The following is a 25741-nucleotide window of genomic DNA, read 5'->3' as shown; positions in this document are numbered from 1 at the left end:
AGTCCTTTCACAGCAGTGGATTAAGAAAAGATGACTCCATTCTGGAATCAACACAAGACAAGCATCATTTCCTGAGTTTCTGGAAAGAGGTTTCGCGTGTTGAAACCAATGACTTCAAATTTCAACAGTCTTATTCCACAGAACTATAAACACTGGACGCTTTGCACCCAGCACAAGTTTTATCTGACCTGATGACAACACAGAATTCTAAAGTGGAGTGAATATGAGTCATCTTCACTAGAATCCTTCATGAAGAAATCAAGTGGAGGATAGATGGAAATGCTGTTAGAGTACAGGACTRAGGAGAGCACCTGCCTCTCTTCCTTTACAACCTGGACATAAAGGATCTAATATTCAGAAGCTCCGAAAAGTTGCAGTTCCTCCTGATTTCATCTGGAATTCCAGGTGCTTACTCCTCTGGGGAGAAAAATAAAACAACCTCGCAATGTTCCTCTGCAAGACTTCCCTCCCCCTCCCTGCCTTRTGCAAAGCAAAGGGAATATTCTCTTCATAATACTTCAGAAAGCAAAGCGTAAACTCTTTGTGCAGCTCAAGACCAGTGTAAAACATCCAAACACAATCTTCAGATCACACAGTCTAACATATTAAGTTCAAGCCTACTTGAACCAAAACCACTTCTCCCCTAGCAAAAGGAAAAAAGCTACATTACTATTACCAAATGAGGAATTATGGCTATTAGTTGCTAAAGCTCTCAAGTTGAAACTCTAACAACTTACAGAACAACAGTGACTGCTACATTACTTGGTAAACTTTTTTTTAAAACAAGATTAAACAAAAACTTTTGCAGCAGCTCTTCTTTTGTTCTTAAATGTTTTACAATGCGTAGTTATCTCTACTTATAGGAGGATGGGAACTCCAACTAGTTTAAATGGATAGCCTCTACCTTTTTTTCAATCTGCATTGTATTTGATCATTGACCTCTACGGTTTTTGTTAGGGAACAACACATAGGCAGTGTGGACACAAATAAAAACAATCATCACATGTATTATCTGAATGTAAGACAACTCTCAGGCATACCCTGAGGCATGAGCAGGGCCCTTAAGTTTTATTAGGAGTGTGTTTTTCATCAGTTGAAAGCTTAAAAGTACATTTAAGAAGCTAACTGGCTTTAAATGAGTACTCAGTAAGACAAGATCTTGTCATACTGACTCCAACACAGCTGAAYTTCTTATCACAGGAAAAAAATCTATTCATATGTATATGAGAGGAACTGGCAAGACAAACCTCAGTACCAGCAAGCTTTAGCATCTTCTGATTCAGCAACATATAAAACTAGCTTTCTAGCCCCAGAAGAACATTTTAAAGGCATAGCAGCAACTTCCAGCCAAACTGATCCCAAGGAAAATAGTTAGTTAAAGGCACAAACAAGTAAAAATAGATTTTGAAAAATGGAAAGCTCTAAAGATCTAAGCAAATCTGAAAGCTCATCTATCATAGTCATGTGCTATTGTAACATTTTAACCCACTCTTTTAACTTAAAATTTCTGAGGCCAGACCAGATATGGTCTTCCAACCATTAGATTGCGGTTCTGTATTTTTTTTTTTAAACAATATCCTTTATGCTACTCTGATAAATAGAGTACRCCCAGACACATTGTCACATTTACTTATTTTCTTCTGACTCCGGGGTAATATGTAACAGCTGCTTTAACAGCATGTGCTACCACTAGTACAGGAGAGTTGGAAAAATATTATGTCTCAGGTAATTTAGTGTAGTTCCATTGACTTTCAAGGGAATCACATTATTTCCCATGAACTGAAGATTTGATTCATTACATCCCAATGGAAACGCTTAGGGTAATCAGCAAAGCTGGGACATAGCCACCACCAGATGGCTCAGCCAACGGGCCTGAACAAAAAGTTCCATGAAATTCTTAACAAACACAAGTGGTCAAAACGTCTGCCTTGCCCAATCTGGTGTACCATTAGAGTCGTTCTTTGAATTAAAATGTTATGGACATCTTAACCACAGAAGACTTGGTAGTATGAAAACAAGAAARCACTGTTTGCATACACTTAGTTTTGCTCAAGCGTATTTTCCTGTTTATACATCATATATGTCACTCCACCGTGACAAGCAAATGAAACCATCTTCATGCTTGTATCACCAAAACCCACGATCTTTATCTTTGTATTTCATCTTCTGCCACTGTGATGCTAGTTGAGAGTATAATCGAATATCCTGCAAATATGCAAGTATCTAACGAAGTTAAGGGGACGCCCCCAGGCACGGCTTACAAAACCTGGTGGGCTTAGTTTCCATTATCAATCCATCACCGTTACGGTTAGAGTGGCTAGGAAAATTTTAAAGATACATCTGGTTTACTTCTATTTTGATTCATGAACTTGGMGCTTGAGACATCTTTTGGTGTTTGTGAGCACCAACAAAAGAAAGAGCTCTTAGCCCCTTTGGATCTGCTTTAGGAAGGGAAATCAAATTTCCCAACACAATAAAAAAAGTATTTCCTGATTAGACTCTCCTGGTTAGCACAGAAAGATAGCAAACCATGCAAACAGCAAATGGAATTCATGACTCATCTGCTCTTTCAGGTGCTAATAGCGTCCAACTTTACGGCTCTTCCTAGTTACCTTGCGAGTTCTTATTCTATCCAACAGAGAACTTAAGAGGTGATTACAGCCCAGTTTCTTCAGATGTTGTCCATATGAACAGTGAACATGATTCCTGTAATAGTTGCTACAAACTGATTTGATGTTATTTATTTTTTTTGCAATACAAAACAGTACAAATAGGTTTTCTACATTGAGATAGGAAATAAAAAACATAAAAAAAATCATTGTTAAAAACAATTTATAATAAATATATAAAACAGTTATTCCAATCAGGTAATTATAAATATATTATGAACCAAATACTTCCAAACGGCATTTGCTTGGAAGTGCACAACAACACTACAAACAACAGCCATTTATTTGAAAGACTTTCATTCACGTTAAATCCCTGATCCTTAAAATACTTTATAAATATGGCTGGATTATATTAGTACAAAAATGACACTATCAAATACCACAAAGCACACGYTGCACAAATGTTTACTGCATTATCTGCTTCACAATCTCCTTTACAGAGGAAGACGCTGTAAATTTACTAAGCACAAGACACCTTTGTTTGAACACGAGATCCTTATCAATTCCAAGGCACCTTCCTCCCTAAGATGCGGTTGGTGATTTTCTGTAACATAAAAACGAAAGTGACAGATGTCAGTATCAATCCTCTAAGAATAAAAACATTAAGCATTAAAATATCGTTGATAAGTTTTCTGAACAAGATATCAACAGATAATACAGCAGAAAAATGACTGTTTACACATTCTAGGACTGCTAATGCAGCCCAGTTGTTTCCCCAGTCATCAGTACAAGAAACACCAGGATATTCCTGTACCGGCCACGGTGGAAATGGTTAGAAAATTGGCCCAAAGAATCGTAGCACAACTTGACATTGGTTGACAGACTGTTTCCCCAAGCAACCATGATGCAGGGGTCTCTCCACCTCCCAAATACAAATCCCTGAGCTTCGCCTGAGCCTCTCGTTCCCCATTTTGCAATATATTTGTGAAAGGTACAAGAAAGCTAGGAGAGATACAGAGGAGGGTAACAAGGATGATAGACAATACAGAAAGTGCTTTATACAACGAACGACCGAATAAATCAGGACTCTTCGCCATGGTGGGGGAGCAGGCATGACTGAAGGGGAAGTGATGAAGGGCTACGCAATCATAAATAGCCTGAAGAAGGTGAAAAAGGAGTGTTATTCACCAATGCTTTCAAAAAAATAAATAAATAAATTTTTAAAAAAGGGGTGGGGATCACATAAAACTGGTAACAGTTTCCAGAAAAAAATAAAACCTAAATTCAAAATGAAACCTAAACATGCAAAAAATATCAAAGTTGTCTCAGCCCCTCGGACATAAAGCACACGAGACCCCTGGAGCATTTTAGGAAAGCATCGCTACGCAAGGGCTCCGTTACCACGTTCCTCCCTAGGCACCTGCTCGCRTGACCCTTGTCACGACAGGCATTTCAGATCACGAAACATCACATCATCCTGCTAGCTCAACCAGCCGACCACCGCAGTTCTGAAGCACAAAATACATATTACTTGGCTTTTTAGAAGTGTAGTATGAAGCAACAGCATTAGGTAACTCGACTATTATTAATAGCAGAGGCAGTGACATGCCCATTACCCAGGGTGGCCTCTTGCATCACACGGAGGAAGCAGATGAAGACAACATGCAGCTCATATATAGAGACAAATATAGACATATATACGCACACGCATACACAGAGTGTGCAGCATATATATATATATACTCTTTAGCAGATACATACACAAATATATACAAATAAATTAATATTTATATGAATATATATGTTATTTTAAAAAGCAGCTGACACTGATCTCAGTCCGGAAGCCGTCTCCGCGACTCCCACTCACGAAGCCTTCGTGGGATTTCGACATGCCTCATCCCAGGGAGCCTCCGAGCAGCCCTGGGGGCTCACGGGCCGTTTTGCAATCTCAGGAGGGACCCCAGGGAGCGACTAGATGCCACCTCCCCTCCTCCACTCACAGCAACTAGCTATAAAACAAGAGGCCAACATGTTGCTGATGGAGGGGAAAAAAATATATATGGGGGGGGGGCACAGATTAAAAAAAGCTATTCTAAAGCACCAAAATGCCATTCAGTTTTCTGCCTCCAGAAACACGCGCTTTTCCCTTTGGGCTGGTGACACCTAGTGGTCCCTATCTTGCACACGTTCTCTCAAGGAGATGTCCCATCAAGAATAGTAATGGTAGTAATTTAAAAAGCGTTCACTGTTCCTGAATGCTAGCGCTTTGTTTTTTCTTCACAGGGTAAGGGAAAATACATAAATGTCCCCTTTATGGAGGTTTCTGCCATGCTACCTATTTACAAAAATGGCAAACTAATCACATCCAACGAAAAAGCCTCAGTAACAGAACCGATGTTGCATCTGTTAAAGTCAAAACCCGTTTTAACTTCACTGAGGGTGAAAGAGTTCCTTCCGATTTATGCTGCCATCAGATCCGAAATCTGCCTCGACCGTACAATTTTCAGAATTAAAGGACATGCACCATTCCCTTGTCGGGCTAGTTTAATTTTATGCTCTATTTGAAAACAAAAATATAAAAGCAAAGGAATATTGGGATAGAACAGCCCTACACCCTAGAGCATCCTGTGATAAAAATAACTTTGAGATGGCCAAGTTAAGTATTTAACGATTTGGAAAATTAAGATGTGAAACTCTACCAGCCACCTTTAAGCGTATGAGTTTTGATAGGTTTCCAGTGATACGACCTCCTGTTATTTCCTCCAGAGGATTCTTCCTTACTCAACGAACAGTGCTAAACTGCTATTTCATTCTCTCTTCGACTCACGCCGCATTGCCCCACGCCGCCACTGCAGCACACGAACGCCTCAAAACAAGCCCCGATAGAAGTTCCTTCTTAGGGCTTCCATCCAAGCATTTCGATTTGTACTTTACAAAAGGAAAGTGCATTTTGGTCAAATATATTCATTAACTTTAGGTCTTGCTTTGAGCCACACAAAGTGAGGTTCATCCCACCTCAACCCGCACACTAATTTAAGAAGAGCATCATCCTTGTTTTCCTGTAGTTAATGAAAAGAGATCCTCTGCCTCCAGAGAGCAGCATGCCCCACACAAGAGCCGTTATTGCTCGCGCTGGAAACCAGCAGCTTTGTTTTCTGCTCAAGATACATTTTTAAGCTGCTGATGTTTATTTTTCTTCAGAAGAATTTTGCAGGCTCGTATCAATATGCGGCGATACCTAACATACCTCTAAATACTGGTGCGATAGCTTCACTGGCAAGGTACACTTCAGCAAACTGCGTGTCCACGTTCATGCACAGCCAGACATGAGTGTGTGTGCACACATTTAATTCGCTGCTGCCTCCCGCAGGCATTAAGCATCCTCAGGCTGTGACCCCTCAATGCCGTTCAGAAGCAGCATGCACACCGTACTGCTACCTGACCCCCTCCTCGGAGCCAGTCGTGCTGCGGTTAGCRAGGTATGAGCCTAGCGGGAAGCAGGACGGTCTACGGACAGGCCTTCGGACAGGAAAAGTAGGGATGATTAGAGGACGCTYGCACGGAGAAGTTTCTTGCTGCACCAAAGAAATTACAATTTCTGTAAAATTTCACCTTGCTTCCTTCTTACGTGTCTGTTCCTTTGGTATCGGTGACAGGAACAGAAGCAACCGGTGTCCCAAAGCCACATTACACCATAACCAAGGTGCAACACACTTAGGGTACAAGCGCAGCTCGTTATTGTGACAGGAGTTCAGCCGCAGGTGCTGGGAGAGGAGAATGTGCTCAGATTCTGGTTCACTAAGCAAACTGCTGTGGCCATTTAAGACATCACCACCTTCCCAGCTGTTCTGTTAGCGCTCCTCTGCCAGGCATTAGCATCTGCGCAGCAGAAAGCCAGCCAAAATATTAGCGTATGGCTCAAGACACTCCCTCTCCCTGATCAAGCTTTATCTAGATAGATGCCAAACGATTTTGGAAAGAGTTGTCCCCTTCTAGGTTTGCGTAAGGTACAACAGAACCCCTCCAGACGACTACAGTTAAAATAAAAGTATGGTCTGCTCTAGCGTACTGATCTACTCTTCTAGATCAGGGGGTCACAAGTTTGCCTTTGCTGAGTAGGACCATCCCCAACAGCAAGATCCGTCCCTGCAAGGCCTGCACACCTGCCCAAACYAGCTTTCAAACTATTAGTGATACTCAGACGACAGTTTGGGTACAGTGCTATAGCTCACTTAAAATGATACAACCCTAAATTACATACGTTATTAACCTAGCTTTGGTCACGGTAACGAAAAAAACATCCTTCTTCGGCTAATACTCTGTGTCATCTCTGGAGCTATTCCACAAAATCTGTAGGTTTTTTGCTTGTACAATCAGATCCACTTAGAAACGGATGCTCTCAAAAACACATCAACAAAATTCTAAACAAAACATCCACTATATCTATAGCTACTCACTACAGCTATTCTGTATCATCAAGGAAGACAACAGAAAATTACAATATTCACTTCGGTGAATCATCATCCCTCTTTGAATCAAAACCACACTTGTATAAAAAACTTCCTATCAGATTCCTCCTCTTCTTCCAGCTGACTATGCTACTTGGAGTCCATGTCTCGAAGCATTCGTTAACTCTCTAAGACCTTACTGCACTGGCACCCAAGATTCTCAAGCTAGGGAAAAAGATTCTGAACGTACCCTGCAAAAGCATAGCATCAAATTCAAGTAATTCTAGCAATAAGTAGCCACAATCAGATTAGGCAGGTATTCTGGATAATATATTGTGCTGCAAGCCTTTAGCTTTAAGATCTGATTATTGCTGTTCCCAACAAGTAACTAAGCCTATTATACCAGCTCTGGTGGGATATCTCAGCCACGAAAGAGCTGCAATGCTAAAACTGAAGTGTAACCTTGAAATCTAGAGGAGGGCGAAAAAAAGAAAGAAAAAAAAAAATCAGTTTGCATTTTTAATGCATGTCCTTAAAGCACTGATGTCTGTAATGCAGTTTATTACCTCTGTCCAGAGTCCTCTAGAAGGCTATATTTTATGGTATACGGGTTAGTAAAGGAGTGAAAAGCCAGGTTAGAACCTCAGTGTTTGTATTACAAATCATCGTTTCTGATCTTTTATTTTTTATTAAGTCTTAAGAGGAAGCTTAAACATATGGATGCCTAAAACAGCTTAAAAAGGGACTCGTTGGTCAGTCTTGGAGATGGGCAGAAGGGATTAATGAACCTCCTTTATTGTATCGGTACATTTATCACATCACTCGCTGTATATAAATTGAAACTCCTCGTTACGCAGAAATACTAGATAATAAGACACATGCATGGGCAGAGGGGGAAGAACAGAGGAGTCGCTTCCTTGAAACTCAGCATGATTAACCCAGGTGAGTCTCTAGCACAGGGCTCTTCAATCTTCTTGTCAATCATAAAACCTGAACTTAATCAACAGACACAAAGCACATGATACACAAGCCGGATAGCCAGGGAGGAAGAGCAGTGACAGCAGTTCTTAGCTTAACAGGTCCAGCCCTCTCAGCCTTCCCTCATAGGAGAGCTGCTGTAGCCCCTTAACAGTCTTAGTAGCCCTCCGCTGATCTCACTGCAGTAGCTCCATGTCTCTCTTGTACTGGGGAGCCCAGAACTGGACACAGTACTCCACATGTGGCCTCACCAGGGCTGAGTAGAGGGGGAGAATCACCTCCCTCCACCTGCTGGCAACACTCTTCCTGATGCACCCCAGCATACCATTGGCCTTTTCTTGGCCACAAGGGCACATTGCTGCCTCATGCTTAACTTGCTGCCCACCAGCACTCCCAGGTCCTTCTCCGCAGAGCTGCTTTCCAGCAGGTCAATCCCCAACCTGTACTGGTGCCGGGGGTTATTCCTCCCCAGGTGCAGGASCCTGCACTTGCCTTTGTTGAACTTCATGAGGTTCCTCTCCGCCCACCTCTCCAGCCTGTCCAGGTCTCTCTGAATGGCAGCACAGCCCTCTGGGGTATCCGCCACTCCTCCCAGTTTTGTATCGTCAGCAAACTTGCTGAGGGTGCACTCTGTCCCTTCMTCCAGGTCACTGATGAAGAAGTTGAACAAGACTGGACCCAGKACTGACCCCTGGGGGACACCGCTAGCTMCAGGCCTCCAACTAGACTYTGTRCCACTGATCACAACCCTCTGAGCTCTGCCATTCAGATAGTTTTCAATTCACCTCACTGTCTAATCAACCAGAATGTGCAAAATAAATACATAATATTTACTAAATGTTAATTTCATAAGGCTTGTGACCACAAGGAAAAAAAAAAAAACAAATTAACATATTTCAGGGTAAGTAGTTTGCCAGAACACTTGCCGTTTTGTAAAGCTGTGCTTTTAGCCGGTACGAGTTGTATTCTGATTTTCTCTTCTCTTCCTCTCGCTTCTTCTGCACCTCTGGCAGCTGCTCATAGATCCTTAGTGTAAATACAAAAAGTCAAAAATAATGACTTGGAAAAAAGGAATTTATTAATATAAAAACATCCTCTGTTTTATCTTCGCATTCTGTTAAAAGATACTAGCCAACCACATCATAGAAAAATTTAGTTGGGGGCTTATAAGTGTCACACAGAGAAAATGTGGAATACATAACTATTGTGATACCAGAAATTCCCACATCCCATAATGCCTTTTTCTTGCTGCAGCACCCTTCTAAAAGCAACATTTAGGACATTAAAATGACTATACAGCTGCTATGATTACCTGTCTGCAAAAGGTAAAGATTCAATATCATCAGTACAGAATAGCCTTATCGTTTTGAGGGTAAGTTGATTCTGAATAACATGCTTATTCATAAATAGTAGTACCTTTGGCATAAGAATAATCTGACTTAAGTCATCCAGGAATCTTTTATGCCCAAATGTTGCCCTACCTAGGCCAATATTTTGTCTTCTCCACTGCCGAACTACTCCCATGCCAGAGCCAAGCAACAAAAGATGCTYTGAACTCAATAAAAGGTGAGTAGTGCTCGGTCGAGAGTTAGCGCACTACTCTTGCCTGCTTTACATGCTACCACCTGAAGAAGGAAGCAGCTAGCAAGGATGGCAGAGCAGTGCTCACATTGCCTTCCCCATATCCTCTAGAGCCTCCTTTAATATCATAAAGCTTTACTAACTTCATCACAGTCATTGCCAAGAGCCGTGCAGCTTCAAGAAGACTACAGTTTATGGGAAGTGGAAAYGAAACACATTCAAAAATTCCAGCCCCAGAATATTTAGAACAAGACACATCATACTTCAGCTCMTTTCTTAACATACAGATTTGATATTCAGCAATTAGAGCAAAAATTATTGCAGATACAATACCACAAAGCCATACTCTTTTAAGAGACCGTTTTGTTCTTACGTCAATATAACAACATCCCTTCCATAGTTACCGTTGGCACTTTAAATAGTTTGAACACATCTATGCCATCAACTGGTATTATCTGCAAGTGCTTCAACACTTTCCATTTTGAAAATTGCAAATCAATACAGCCCACCAGCTAGGAGCAGGGAGGGCATCTTTGACAGTCGTCTTGGTGCTAATTCCAGCAGGAAAGTAAGCAGTACTTCGAACTGGCAAGATAAGTGAGGGAGGCAAATGTGTGTCAATTTGCACTGATTTGCTGTTTAGTCAGTACACGAGATAGGTGTCACTCACATGTTTCAAAGGACAGAAGGACTAGAAGTTAGCTGGAAAAGAAAGCAACAGGAAGGAAAAAGATGCACATAACTAAGCAGGCAGAGCTAGCTGCAAGGAATCAAGTCCAAATCTCAACCAGTTTCATCTCCTATTTAATTCCCCAGCATCAACCAGGGAAAGCCATAAACATTTGTAGCTTCTACAGTCCCATGCACAAGTGTGTTTACCAGTCCATCAGACTTCATMGGGGAATTCATGAGCTTTTGTTCTTTAAGAGCAAGCATTTATACCAGGAAACTCTATAGAAGACCACTTAATACTGCACGTATACAGACGATTGCCATTATAMCCTAAAAAATGGCAGCTGTACTCTTTTCAGTGACCTACCTTCCTGTGTATCCCTGCTTTCCTACTCTGTCTGCAGCTGCTTTTAGGAGGCCATCTTTTCTAAAAATGTTACTGTCCGCATTACCTCTACAGAAAAGAGGAAATAAATCACATTTTGGAGGTTATTTTACTTCTCTTTTGTTTTGTTGGAAGGCAGCAGAGGGTGCTAGGTCTATAAAAGCTCTAACTGGATGAGGGGGAATACCTCAAAGGGTGTAGGGATAACTCAAAGATTTCAGGGTTTGCTTCACCACCATCCCACCATTCACTAAATGCTTCCACCATTCTGRGGCACCTCTCAGCTAAAGATCAAGATAAACCAACTCACCAATTCATCCCACCATAAAGATGTTTAGAGCTAGAGGCGGACAATGCAGAATGGCATCTAACTTCATTCAAAATCGTTTTTATTAGCTCTAGCTAATTTGCCACGAGAATCTCCATTTATGCACTTACAGAGGAAAAAGAAAAAGCTTCTGTATTCGTTATAGGTGTGGATTTCAAAAGAATGGTACAGAATAAATTACTTCTCAGCTCCAACTGAGAGCTGGAGTATGACAGCAGCATTAAAAAAAAACCACAGAGAGCGACTGCCTGAATCAGTCTCCATAGAAATCCTGCTGACTTCGGTACAGTGAAATCAGAGTTCCTGAAAATACATGAGTTCAGATAACATCGATCATACAATACAAATGACCTGAATCAAAATCTTTCCCTTTCAATTAAAACATGTGGATATGCACTCCACAGGGGATTGGCGTACATCCCACTTCTGTCACCTATTAATGTCCTAAAAACACTTTTAAATGCCAAGTACTACTGAAATCAAACATCCTTTTTGGACTCTCCTACCACATATAACACATTAAAGGGTTTATTTTATATATTACCTATTCTGACAYATATTTTGTAGAATCACAGAATAACTTTGGTTGGAAGGGACCTCTGGAGGTCAGCTAGTCCAACCTCCTGCTCAAAGCAGGACTAACTTCAAAACTAGATCAGGTTGCTCAGGCCTCGTCCAGTCGACTTCTGACTATTTCCAAAGATGGAGATTYCACTACTTCCRCCGGCCCCTGTCCAGCATTTAACCGTCCTCTTCACAAGAAGCCAATTTCCCTGTCTCCAGTCAGAATTTTCCCTTACTGTAAGGTGGGAATGCTGCTACTTGTCCCTTCACTAGGCATCTCCATGAAGAGCCTCACTCCGCCTTCCCTAAATCCCCCTTCTGGCAGTGAAACAGGATTGCCAGATCCCTGCCTTCAGCTTTCTCCTCTCCAGGCCAAACAAACCCAGACTTCTCACYCCCTCCTCGCACACCATGTGCTCCAGCTCCCTGACCATCTTGGTGGCCCCCACTACACTCATGCCAGTTTGTTGATCTCTCTCTTGTACTGGCAGCCCRGAACAGGACACAGGACCCAGCTGTGGCCAAGCAGAGGGAATAACCTCTTCCCTCCATCTGCCAGCTACGCTCTTACTAGCGCGGCCCAACGTGCGGCTGGCCTTCGTTGATGCAAGAGCATACTGCCGGCTCATGTCCATCTTGCTGTCCACCAGGCCCTTTTCTGAAGGGCTGCTCCCTGGGCGGTGTCTCCTCAGCCATTGCCGATGCATGGGGTTGCCCTGTCCCGGGGAGAGGGACTTTGTATTTGTCACTGTCAAGCTTCACGGCCCATTCCTCTTGGCCCATTCCTCAAGCCTGCAGAAATCTTTAGGAACTATCAGCCATGGTATTGTCCCTTTCACATCGCGCAACCCCTTTCCTTCACATCCCAAGACATCAGTTCGACAAAGCCCTTACGCTTACGCTGAAATCCAAGCGTTACACGTTCCTTGCCTCGAGGCACGCTGCTCCTGGCCTTTTCCGTTGCTTTGACTCTAAATAACTTACGTTACCACTGTATTCTTACGTAACTTTACAAGCCATCAGAGAATTTCAGAAGCCTCCACCTTACTTTTTAGTATTTATGCTGTTTCCGAACYAGCACCCCTCCAAACCACTTCCTCTTGCCTCCTCTACCATTTCATAATCCAGTTGCAATAAATCCCTTTTTTTTTATTTTACCTTCACATACTCTCTGTAGCACAGATAAGCCAAATGTTTAATACACTGCTAAGTATGCAGCGCATTTTATATACAATTACTTCAATCAAACACAAGGTTAACACAAGGTAGCTTTCTTCAGGATTAAAAGCCTCCAAATTCCTTTATGGGTAACTGTTTTTYACATAAAGCTACTTTCATTTGGAGAAATGGTACCTCACTTCCAATGCCAATTACCTAGGGTGTTAATGTTCAACACCATACACATGCTCTAGTGGCCTGTATCCTACCTTTCCTCTCCTTTTGGGGTCCACAACTTGGACAGTTAGCTGTAGTGTTTGGATTGCAGATACTGCAGCAAGATATGCAGGTCTACCTACAGAAGCCTTTTTTTTTTTTTTTTAAATAGTCTTGTTTCTATGTTTTTCTTAACAGGTGCTTTTTTCCTCTGATAAAACGCCTACCTCTTGCCCTGAAAAAGCTGAGTTATCCCCAATGCCCAATTCTTTACTTGCAACTATGATTCACCCATCTATCCTGCCCATTTACTCAGGTCACTTAACTATCTGAAACAAAATTTTCTTAACCTTACCTTTTGGATCTTTGAACCATTTCACTCTTTGGAATCGTTCTTCTCTTTTGTCTAATCAGATAGCCTAAATGCAAAGTTTTGAGATAAGAAAACAGTGAACAAGTCTACTTCTCGCAAAGAAWACTATTGCAACAAACTTACTCCTTTATAAGTTATGGATTCTCATAGACAGTAATGGTAAACAATTCTAATTTTATTAGAAATATACACACCCTTAAGCATAATGCGGAAATTCATTAATTCCTCTAGAATATAAAACAGCATAACCATGAAGTACCTCTTTCAGAGAGCATGCAACTTGCATTCCTGTAGCCCTTTCTTTTCTCAGGAGGATTAAATAGCTGTTCTCGTTCACACTGCAATACACTCTGCATCCTTCTTTCCTCCATTACAAGCTTCAGATGCTTTACACGCTCTCCAGAGCGGGAGATGAAATCAGGGCGACGCAATGCAAGAGCCTCCTAAGACCAGATGATACAAAACAAAGTCTAAAATGGCCAAAACTTCCCTTTAAGACTGGAAGAGGTTTATCAAAATATCTAACACCATTATCAAAGCATGGGGGGTAATAAAAAAACTTCAAAGCAGCATTCAGTATAAAATACAAAATCTTGCATCCTTAAGGCTGGGTAGATGCTCAGGGATCTTAACATCAAAGTACTTGTCAACAACCTGAAAATTAACTAGTTGGGGGAAAAAAAAAAAAAGAAAAAAAAGAAAAGCAGCTAAAATAATTAGCAAAAGGGACACAAACCTCTTCTCAGAAAAGCACAGTGAAGTTCAGACAAAGCTGGGCACACAGGATAAAAGGTGCAGTAATATATTATAGTCTCCTTTACTGTAAGGCAGTGGCCATGTCAGTACTGGTGCTTCAGTTTGCAGCAGAAGTAGAATTTTTGAAAGCAATCTCCTGATACGCCCGTTTGCCATGCTTCGGTTCCCATCACAGGGCCGTCTCTGAGCATATGAGCAAATATAACTGAACTTAAAGTCCAGAAGTGCACCTAGTGCACTCCAAGCCATTAAAAGGGATTCAATTCATCGAGCAGATTAGGGCTCCAAAACTCCAAAATGTATACAGCACGGATATCCGGTACTCAGCACCAACRGCTTTGCTCTACAGAGCAATTCCTGTTGGGTTACACTATTGCTAACTTAGATTTGACTTGCTGTAGATCTTTTTCAAAAGTGTTTCTGAGCACTGCATTTGTATTTTTCCACGGATACTTGGAGTGAGCACACCTAAGCGGGTCTGGAGTAAGTGAGTGAGGGTGCAACACACACACACACACTTTGCACTATATGAATTAAATCCCATTTTAATCACACACACTATTTACATCACACAGGAATATTCCTGCACAGAAGCAAATATAACTTGAAACTACCTCAGCTGCATTCTCTCTAGTTCCTGAAGCCAGTTGATTTAAGCTCTAAAATATTAGATCAAATCATATATATTATCATACTGTGCACAGCCAGGTTACCATAAGCAAACAGGACTGACAACTTTGTTTTGTTTTTTCTTTTAAACAGGAGCGGTCTCTAACTTGTTGCCTTCCAATGATAACAAAGGTGAAATAAAATAAAAAATAAAAAAAAAAGGATCAAAAATTGTTTCCACAAGATTCAGCATCATTCCTAAAATCACAGAGCGAACCCAGCAGCCTTACAGCGCAGCATGCCTTTACCTGTAGCGTCAGCTTCACAAACGGCTGCGGGGACCTGTTCCCAGCACCCCTTTCTGGAACCGCTGGCTGAATCACGTTGTTATGCTGCTGCTCTTGCCCGTTCTTCTCCCGGAGAGGCTCCCTCCAGGGCTTTGTGCCAGTCAGTGGTTCAAACCAAGAGGGACCAGGACCAGAAGAGGGATTGGAACAGTTTTCTTTCTTAGATTCAGATTTCGAATCCTCTGCTTGGACAAGCCAGGAAATTCCTAGTAAAGACATCACAGGAGAAAATGAAGATTTGTAGGCAATGCATTTTCCTATTTTCCATCCCCATCTATGTCCCTTCATGCTCAAGATCTCGGCTAAATATGATCAGTAGCTTAATACTGCAAAAAAGACTCACTTCAGTAGTTTCACTGATTCCAGTGGGATTCTGTACCAGACACCCCTGGCAGTTTCAAAAGAGTCCCTTTGCCAAGTGTCCGAAAACCAGCAAGTCTTCACCAAACACCACTTTTGGAAAGGCACAAAATGGCTTAGTTTGCAAATTTCTCTCTTTACAGAAAGAATAGTTATTTATCAGCAATAACATACACTTAAGGAATCTTTGTGATGTCCTCAGCTCTGTGACTCTGTATAGATATTTTTGAAGGGCAAATGCTTTACATTTTCCAAGTGTTAAATATGTATACAAGAATCAGATTACTCACAGTTTACATACATATTGGGATTTGAATACATCATCCAGTACTCTGAAAAGATACTCTAAATTTTCTAAATTAAACTGGTACGAGAGAGAATGATTTGTCCCTACAACAATGATGACTAATGAAAACTTTTTAAAACATTTAATTAGTGACTTGGGGGAGTGGGAGGGGAGAGAAAAAACAACAAAAACAACAACGACAAAACACAAAACAGGCAGCAACACTTCATCATCCCAAAAATGCAACCCTAGCTAAAAGAGTGAGACAAGTCTAGTTCTTCTGGTACCACAGTCTTTTCCTCGCTCAAGTACTCCTTAAAGAATACTTGTTCTGTGAGGCCTCAGTACATGAAACAGTAAGTCAAGTTACTGAGTAGCTCTACACTCTAAGTTTAACAGAACCATTCATATATTCACGCAGCAAAACTAAGTATCTACATGATGACTATTTTATTCGTCTTTCTTTGCCTTATTCATTGCCTCCTATTTACCACCTTCACTGGTTAGGTCACATCTAACGACTAGATGGAAAATGCCATCATAAGGGAGAACTAAAAAAATCTCATTTGACATAGTGTTTTTGTTTAAAATTAATTGATTAAAAACAAAATAAAAACTGACTACACTAGTAACAGTAACTTTGTGTTCTAGCTAACCTTGATCATGTATTTTGCTGGCTGCTGTTGAGATATACGACCTTTCCAGTCTATAGAGAAGTGCTTTTTGCACTGACCTTGTGGCAAATGCAGCCTGCTCCTCTTCATCTTTTTCTCCATGAAGAAATTGCCTGGCTGTCCCTTCTGTTTACCCTGGCCTCCTGGTACCTGATGATCTGTGACCACACCATCTGACTCTCCGACAATACCATCAACAGCATGCCAGGGTTCCCATGGCCGTGGATTTGGCTGGCTAGATCTTGGAGTTGGAAAAGTCACACCAACATCTCGAGTGTGTTTTTTAGTTGCACTGTTCACAATCTCCAAGTCTCCTGCAGTTCAAAATGAAGTAGGAACATCTTATTCTAGAGCAGCTGTGACAATATAATATATTACCCCCCCCCAAAAAAAAATCATCCTTCGTCACATTTTTAATCTAAAGGAAAAAGCCCACTGCCATAGTCCTTTATCTCCAACCATGTTCAGTCTTAAACCAGTGCTTTTTACCTTAGGAGACCTGACAAAAATAAAGCATTCCTTGGAAATACTTTAACACCAGCATGTGTGACATGAATAATACAGATGACGACCTTCAATTTTTACTTTAAAATTGAAGGATGTCTTTCAAGGATGGGATACAGAAAGTCAAAATTTTTCATATTCCCACTTCAAATTCAACACAAGTTTACAGTGACCCAAGATAGTTACTATATGATAACCTGAGTAGAACTGAATGGACGTCAACCTGGTCCRCCCCAAGCAAAACAAGCATATGGGGTGGAAAGGAAGATACCAAACTTGAATCAAGTGTGCCCGTGGCTAGGAATCTAGGCAGAGGTCTGAAAAGCTGAGTTCTGACCTGCAGCTGAAAGACAACAGCAAGGTCTGCCATTATACGGCTGCCAGCGTATAGCTGTACAATTTCAACTGTAGGCTTTACTGGGTAGACTGACAGGTCCAGAAACACTCGYCTAAGACTTGGCTTTATCTCCAAAACATTGGTTTGTCCAGGGCATCAAAAATATTCAAAAGAAACATAATGCGATTTTGAAAGCAAATCRTGAAAATACTTTTCTGATGCAACTAACTCGCACGTGATATAACTTTTTTTTTTCTTCAAATGTCTGATGAATAAAACGAAACCATTACTCAACCCTATGATGGCAACTTGAGGTGTAAATGAAAGAAATGGAGTAACTGAATATTGCCATCAGAAGAAAACGACTGAATGCAGGACTGCACTGGTCAAGGATCAGCTCATGTCTTAAGTAGACTATGACATTCAAAATATTTCCAAGAAGAATATAAAACACTGTGACCACAGGCCAGCCTTCTGAAATACAAAACGCCTACAAAATATATTATTTGAGTAACAGATAAACGTCTGGCATGGAAAATAAAACAAAAACAAACATAAAATATATATATATTTTTATATATAAATAAATAATAAAATATAGTTAGTCCACCTCTACCACTGCAATAGATTAGAAATCTAGGTTAACAAAACTTACAAGCGAGCAAGAAAACTGGCTAGTACTCAAGGAGGCAAAGAAAGGAAAGGCAATGGTTCATTTTAATTACAACGTAACATTACCGTAAAACACATTAGGAAGTGAATTAGAAGAATGCTGAGTATACATACTCATCACTAAAAATATACAACAGACTTTGGAGAAAGGTTTCCAGAGAGATGAAAGGCAGAAGAAAACACATGCAAGTCAGGTCTGGAGCCCAAAACTCACCTGCCTGGATACCTTTGTTTAACATCCGTATYCGTCGCTTGTTACTAAGAGCAGAGCTTGGTCCCCAAGAACTAGTGCTGGTAGAAGCCGAGTCTGAAGAAACGGAAGCTGCCTTCTAGAAAAAACATGAGAAAGAACAGAAATTCCTGAAAATGCAACTGAAATGAGCAAAAAGTGGGTTYCAAACAGCAAGAAAATCAACAYCATCGTTCTTTACTTGCAGTACCTTGACTCCAACGTTATTCAGGTATTTAGCACAGGCTGATCGGTATTTCTTACTGATATTCCACACGAYAGCCAGCCTTGACTTTGTATCCTCACGCGCCAACTCACTTCCAGCACCCAATCCTAGTAAGAAGAGTGCACGGATTCTGTAGACAAGAGCTACCCTGCGATCAGCTTTTGCGAGGTGCTGAGCATCCCCCACAGTTCATGGGACAATATGGACTGTCAAGACAGACTCTTATAAAAACCCATCGCTGTAGCAAGATCATCTGTTGGCTGCGCTTTTGTGAAAGACTGCGAAGTTTAAAACATCTGTGCTTTCGGAAGAGGGAGAATAAACATCTAACCTAAATCCAGTCTTGCTATCCTCTCAAATCAAAAGCATCTAAAAGGTTGCTGGGTTATCGGAGGGAGAGACCGGCTGGCAGGACTAATGCGTTGCTTTTAGTTCACCACGAACTTGAGTTCTGCGCCATCGGCATGAAAAAACAAAGTCCTTTCAAAACACGCCAAGTTCTCTCACTCTTTGTGATCCTCACTACACAAAGTTCACTAGGTAGAGAAAATTAAACTCAATAAAAATGAGAAAYAGCAGCCACACGGTAAGAGCACGACTCCGGCAAAATGCTAGTTTCACATCTTCACCTTTCATACAAACCTAAGTTCCCGTTGCAGAGAGTAGACAGCACGACTTTGTTAAATTAAATGTTATGAGATGTAATAACTTTACAGCCACTTAAAATGTAATCTATTCTGTCTGCAAGCGTAATGCATCCAGTCCACCAGCTTTGCTTCTCGGTACAGAGAATGTCAGCACTCCATTAACGGCAATGAACTGCCAGCGCTTGCCAGCGCTTCCCCAGGCTTCGAATCAGTGCCACACGGCACGGCGTAGACCAATTCCTGCAACACCGCCGAACTGCATTTTTAATTACGAAACTGCTTCTCCTCCTCCCATCATAGCAATTAGCATCCTATTAGTAACTCATAAAGCAAGCAATGATGGAAACGAACAGAGGCTTTTTTATTACCTTTTTATCGAGCCTCTGCTATTACCACTTCAACGCGAAACAATCTCATTTCAACATTAAAGAGAGGTAATTTTTATTCTCAAACTTACTGCCATTAACTGTTTTTCAGTTTTATTAAAAAAGTGCAGTGCGCTAGACGGATGTAATAGATATGTATCTTCTATCAGAGGAGAGAAGCAAATTTGAACCCATGCACTCAGGARAAGGGAAGACGGAAGATAAAGCAAGGAAAAACCAGATAACCCATTTACACGCACATGCATATCAGCAGTCAAACAAAAATAAATATAAGCAGCCATTCGGTACTGAATATTGACAGCATATTTCTATTTGGACTAGAATATTCAGTGCGATGCTTTCACAGCCCTTCAGTAGTTAAATAGCACAACCTTTAGCTTTGTACCTGCTAGCAGATGGCAGTGCGAAGAGTGCTTTCGAAATAACATAAACTGGAATAGATTAAAACCTCTTCTGGGATGGGTCCAGCAGCTATAAATAAAAGCTGTAATCAAGTTTTCTGGAAGCAGAGCTGACAATAGGCTCTCATTAAAAACTGAGCTACAAAATGCAACAGTCCCATAACTTCGGCAGCATGAAGGATTTGCGCAGTATTTTCTCTAGGAGCAGAGCTCCTGCTATAAATAAATCCGTCTTTGAACCATAGGTATTTGCAAATAAAAAAAAAATCTGGATTTCTGTTCTCCCAAGCATCACAGAAATTATCAATGTTATGATCTTAAAATGAAGTCTGGCATTTTTGCCACTGACTTTTTCTCATCCATATTTGAGGTGGATCACGTGTCTCTTAACATGTTAAAAAGAAAACAAACAAAAAATCACAGCAGATGAGTACTACTTTCCAAAAGCCATACAGGTTCAAAGCAACGTCTAGCATTAGGAACAGCAAAATTTTATTCCAGTACAAGAAATACTGGGATATGCTGTCTCATAGGTGATTTTAAAAGGCAAAATGACAAGAGGTTGTTTCTCCAAGGCCTAGATAGACATTGCAAGGTTAGCAATAAGTGGAAAAAGGAATAAAATAATCTCCTAAATAATATAATCATGCAAGAAATGTAGGATCCCAATGCCATATTTAGAGGGTCACTGTTTCAATTAGTTGTCCTGATGTTGTAGACAGTGTATGGGTTTGGGGGGGGTTTTTTGTTTTTTTTTTTTAAAGTATTAGCCTTGAAAAGGCCTGTTTTTTTCCCCTAGGCAATCATTCACAATCATTCAGTAAGTTGCTTGGCACAAACACTGAATTTTAGTTGTTTCTATAAAAAAAAAAAAAAAACTAACTTGTTTCAGTGAAGTATGAACATCCATTAGTAATGATGGCACTACCACTTCTAGGAAAAACGCCAAAACTTTGTAACTTCTTATTGTGAGCCTCAAATCCATGCCATGGTCCCCTCTTCAGGAAATTAATTTTCATTTACCAGCACCGTCTTCAGGATTGCTAAAAACCAGAACCTTTACGTAACCAGAAGTCAGAGACAGGAGGATCTTGCTTCCCAAGACTACCTCCCCGACAAATAAAGAGGAAAAAAAGACAAATATGAACAAAGGGAAAGGAAGCAGCGTTGATGATGTAAGAGATTTCGATCTCCTCCTTATAGCTGGAAAGGCAAAGAGCCTGGTTTGCTTTTGAGCTACTTGGATCAAAGACATAAGCCTACCATAGAAACAACATTCTCTGGGAAACGTTAATCGTTCTCCGAATAACAAACTCTACTATACACAACTTAAGAGTACCTGTAAAAGATTAGCTGAAGTTGTCTTTTGGTCTAACTGGTCACATACCTGCATCTCTTTCCTTTTCCTCTGTCTCTCAGAAGTCACCTTAGGATATTCTACACCCATCGCTTTGCTGCTCCACTTGTACCACTTTTCAGAGCGATTTTTCTGCTGACTGATGGTACAATAAAGTTGGGACAGTCTTGGCGACACACGCACTCTTTCATGCCCAAAAGCCCTGATCAGCCTGGCAGTGTCAATGGTGGAAATGGAACTGCTCACCTCAGTCTGAGTAGCAGTTTCCATTTCTGTTTGGGTCACCACGTCAGATTCAGAGGTGGTGGAACTGATCACAGTGCCACGATCTTTACTAAGCCTTGTCTCTGAGGAAGCGTCACTAAGAGTTTCCAAGTACTGCTGGTGCTCCAAAATTTTATTCATGTGACAGATAGTCTTCTCTCTTGCCCTATTTTTTCTGAACTCAGCAAGGCTATTTTTATCATGGTTGATATGTGGTCTTTCTTCACCATGTGCTGCATTAGGCTCTAAGATATTTTCACATGTGTTCTCTTCCTGAAGCCTTATTTTCTTCTGCTCTCTTCCCTTAATTTTCTTTTCGAAAATATTCTTTTCAGGTTTTGTAGGCATTAGCGTATGCTTAATGGGATTCTGAAGGACCCTAGCCAACCGATCAAGGCGTTCAACAAGGGATAGCTCACCGTCACTCCTAAAATCATGGCGCTGGTGTCTCTTCTGGCGCTCCAAAAACTTAGTCCAGAGCTCATCTAAGCTACCAGTGGAATGAGTTCTCCGTTTCACCGACAGGTCTGTCTCCAGATTCTCGTTGAAGCCAGTCATTTGGCTGCATGGTAAAGGGTAACTTCTAGCCTCCTTTTGTTCTGCTTCTCTTCTACCATGTAGAAATAGCTCCTTCCCTGAGGTTTCATTCCCCAAAGATGTGCTAATTCTTATATCCTCATTCTTGCTGTAATCTGCTTCTGCAGTTAGTGGAAAGAATTCATTTTCACCACCCTTCCTATGACGAGCAGAGAAAAGACGTTGATCATGATCTGCGTTTTTCCAGCTCTGGAAGAAAGCATTTGAGGAAGGTCTAGCATGTCCAGTGTCAGAATACTCCTCTGATGGCTCACCGTTAGACATGAAGTAGCTGTCATACATAGGCATTGGAGGATGAAGATAGAACTGTGCTGATTTGAAGACGGAATGAGTGGTTTTTACAGGTTTCAAATGTTCTGTGCATTCTAGAAAAAGAAAAAAAAATTTAGTTTTCTGTTCCCTTATATATAAGCAAGTAGCAAACAGCAAATCTTAAACAGGGCAATATTCGTCTTAAGATTCCCCAACCACTTAAATAGATTAAAAACAGGAATCATTTTCCCCTTTCCTGAAATGCAATTATCTTTGGAATGAAGTCTCAGCATTATTAACAGTGCATGAATAATATTTTCCATCATTTGCAACATGCACTCCAAGAAAAGACTGTATCCTACTGGATCTGAAGAAGGAACCCAGATATGCTGTATGTAATTACTCAGGCTAGAATTTGGACAAGGTCTTTGTTTCTATTTATGGAAAGTCAATAACAGGCAGCCACAACTCCATTTGCCTCTCTTCAGACAAATGTCCTGGGAGCACCAATGCCCCTTAGTACTATGCCAGAACGTTACTTGTTAACTAACTCAAAAAAGCACTACATATGTAAGACAACGAATACCATTTCCTGCACAATTCCTAGAAGGATCTCTAATAGCATACTGGCAAGACCCAACCCTGCTTCACTTTTAGGATCAGACGAAACAGCTTAGCTGAAAGTAGCAGTGAAATCCTTCCAGAAAATGCTACTACCTGAAACTACACAAGATGATATACAGAAACCTAATTACAAACTAATTTGTAATAGGCATGCATTAAGTACAAACGTAGCATGTGCTAGCAGGAGTATACTCTAAAATCATTTTATAGAATCATTTACAATATACGTTTCATGTTATGTTCTTTGTATAATGGACTTAATTGTATAAAGATCCATAAATGCTGAAAGTAGAATTATAGCCATTAGCGCCAGAAGGACTTCCCAAGTCTCTATACTTATTGCAAGCTATCCTTCTCCTATGCCATTTTACTCAACAGGTAGTTTAAAGATACATTATAAAATAGTAATAGCCTTAATCTAAATAAAAAAGTGACTACAAAATAGTACAGTCCATTTACTAATGGTAACAACGACTAGGTAATGGGGAGCTGTCAGCAAGTGCCTATCAAGCTCCATTAACGGCATGGATCACATTCAAATCGTTTTTTCCCTAGCTTTGCAACATTCCCCCCATTTTTTTTTTCTTCAAACAGCCTTCTCTTGTTTTGCTCCGAGACTGTGATCTGCTGATAAAGACAGAACTAGCAATCACTTTTTTTTTTTTTTTTGAGCTAGCTTTGCCATTGATTCAGCCAAAAGGGTGGTGAGCAAGTCCCACCACCGCGCCTCTCCCTGTCCCACCGAGGAAAACCCCTCCCGCCCTCCTCAAGAATCAYAGGTGAAGTTGCTATTTATAAAACCTCCAGCTCCCCGTGGGAAAATATGATGCAAGAGAAGCACAAGAAGGGTTGCTATACAATCGTGTCAACTCATTCTGTTAACACCGCTTCATAAAACTTGCTTTTAATTTGTCACTGRTTTTCCTTATATTTTATGCATACCTTCCCTTCCCCGTCTCAACAGGGGCACTTCAGTGTCACGTCAAGATTATGAATAGCACCTCCAGTTCAGAGTTAATGAGACTGGGTCTGGAGGAATTTGTCTTTGCATACAAGGTCAATGTTTATACACCCATGCAAGAAGATTCCTCCACATCCTCCCGACTAATGAGATTGGGCTTGGGAATGCTATGCAGAATTTTTGCTATTTCTGTATTTTAATAAAATTACCAACAAAATGGAAGAAAAGCAAACAGGGAAAAAAAATAAAAATAAGCTTCTATAAAGAAACATTTTTAAAAAAATACATAACTTGCATAATTTTAAGCTCTAGACAAGCTCTGTGGGTAGAGGCAATCTTTTATTAGACCAGCTAAAAATATAGTTGGAGAAGTCAGAGAAGATTTTAGACATGCAAGCCTGGTCTTTCTTCAGAGAGCTTGTTTAACCTTCCAACTATACTGGCTGGTCTAACAAAAGATTATCTCCACTTACAAGTCTTGCCTTCCCTGTGWCTTTAGACCATCACAGCTACAGAAGGACACAATTAGATAATTTTATATCAACACTTGTGTTCTTGTTGCATTTTTATCAGGGCATTCAGACAGACAAGTATCTATCAATCTCTACTCCAACGTGGTATTTTGTTTCTTATCCCAGATTCTTGTTTTAAGAGCTCATTTCTATACATGCACTTTCTTCACCTCTACCACGACCCAAACATTCTGTTTTGTTTACCCGCAGCAAATTAAGAAAACCATTTTTATCTTTCTCTTCTTGTTTCTGTACCCTTACATTTTATAAATGTTCACAGAGAATTATTTCTTCTATAAGAAAAACTATGTTAAGACAATATTGTCTTTACTGTTGCACTAATTCAACCATTGATCCCATGTACACTTATTGAAAAAGTAAAACAAAGTAATGTAAAGTTCAGTCTGTCTTATGCAATCAAACATTTTAAATTATCTTCTGGGAATATCCAAAATGTAATCTCTATTCTGAAGAGAAAAGCTTCAAAGAAAATCCCTTCTAAAGTGAAGAACTGAAGTCATCAAAAGGTATCCCTATGGATACATCAGCACAGTTCCACGAAGTGACCTTACCCCGGGCATGTTGAGCTGTCTGCTTAAAAAGGACAACAATAATCACACTGAAGTACTCCACAAAAATCCATTCCATTAAGCATCTTCATACAGCAAGTTTAGGTGATGTTAAGAAAAATAAATGGGCTCCAGAGAAACTGTATATGTGACTGCCTAGAGGAGAATGGGAACTCCTGATTCAGAATCCATTATGCTGTTCGCATTTTTCTGGTCCCATCTCTCATTAATAGCCATAATTACATTACCTCCTTGCAGTTTGCTCACTCTTTGTTCAATATAGCACATATTTCAAAATACTGTACTGCGCAATAAACATCTTTCTAGATGCAGTTATTAATTCCACATGGGAGATGGCAACCACTCAGCAGTTTCCTACTTACAGTTACTTCTGCTCAGGAACAGGACAACGCAATTCTCCCCAACCCTAACAAAAATCCTCGTTCCTGCTCAGATTAAAGGGAGTTTATCAGCCACTCAGAAGTGCAGAATGAGGCTTAAGACTGTCCATCAGAAGTAGTTTCAGCTACACCTTGAGATACAGTGTCAAAATTATCAGCTATCTCAGTATAATTTTATTTTGACAGCAAAAGGCAACATTGCCTTAAAGTAGGCTACTGGCGTAGTAAAACCTGACCTTCACCCCTCAAAAATACCATCCAGCAAGGTTAATGGAGGGGAAGAGATACATCAGTCAAATCAAATGAAGACTCAGGTAAAATATCAACATTACAGAGATACACTGATACCTTGTGATGCCATGTAAGGTATCTGTGGGCAACAACACAAACCCTATCAAATAAATGGAGCCATCCCACCTACTTTCGTTTATCATGAGACTTCTGTCATTTTCTACATT

At 40.6% G+C, this 25741-nt stretch overlaps 1 protein-coding gene across 1 annotated transcript in view; it reads right to left on the bottom strand.

Annotated features, from left to right (window-relative positions):
• Positions 1-2720: 2720 nt before the first annotated feature.
• The window catches only part of ALMS1 (ALMS1, centrosome and basal body associated protein), a 75704-nt gene continuing 52683 nt past the window's right edge, over positions 2721-25741 (bottom strand). The window contains exons 12-22 of the mRNA XM_026072730.1: positions 21134-22329; positions 18072-18186; positions 16404-16658; positions 14986-15230; positions 13572-13755; positions 13295-13358; positions 10656-10742; positions 8962-9061; positions 6222-6373; positions 5857-6128; positions 2721-3213 (exon numbers count right to left, since the gene is read on the bottom strand). Of these exons, the coding sequence (XP_025928515.1) occupies positions 6044-6128; positions 6222-6373; positions 8962-9061; positions 10656-10742; positions 13295-13358; positions 13572-13755; positions 14986-15230; positions 16404-16658; positions 18072-18186; positions 21134-22329 (2483 nt within the window). The 3' untranslated portion in view covers positions 2721-3213; positions 5857-6043. The remainder of the gene's footprint in view (positions 3214-5856; positions 6129-6221; positions 6374-8961; positions 9062-10655; positions 10743-13294; positions 13359-13571; positions 13756-14985; positions 15231-16403; positions 16659-18071; positions 18187-21133; positions 22330-25741) is intronic.

Source organism: Apteryx rowi, unplaced genomic scaffold (genome assembly GCF_003343035.1).
Source record: "Apteryx rowi isolate R43461 unplaced genomic scaffold, aptRow1 scaffold_35, whole genome shotgun sequence".
In the NCBI taxonomy this organism is placed as follows: Eukaryota; Metazoa; Chordata; class Aves; order Apterygiformes; family Apterygidae; genus Apteryx; species Apteryx rowi.
The sequence above is the reverse complement of the archived record's forward strand: the minus strand, read 5'-3'. Positions and strand labels throughout refer to the sequence as shown.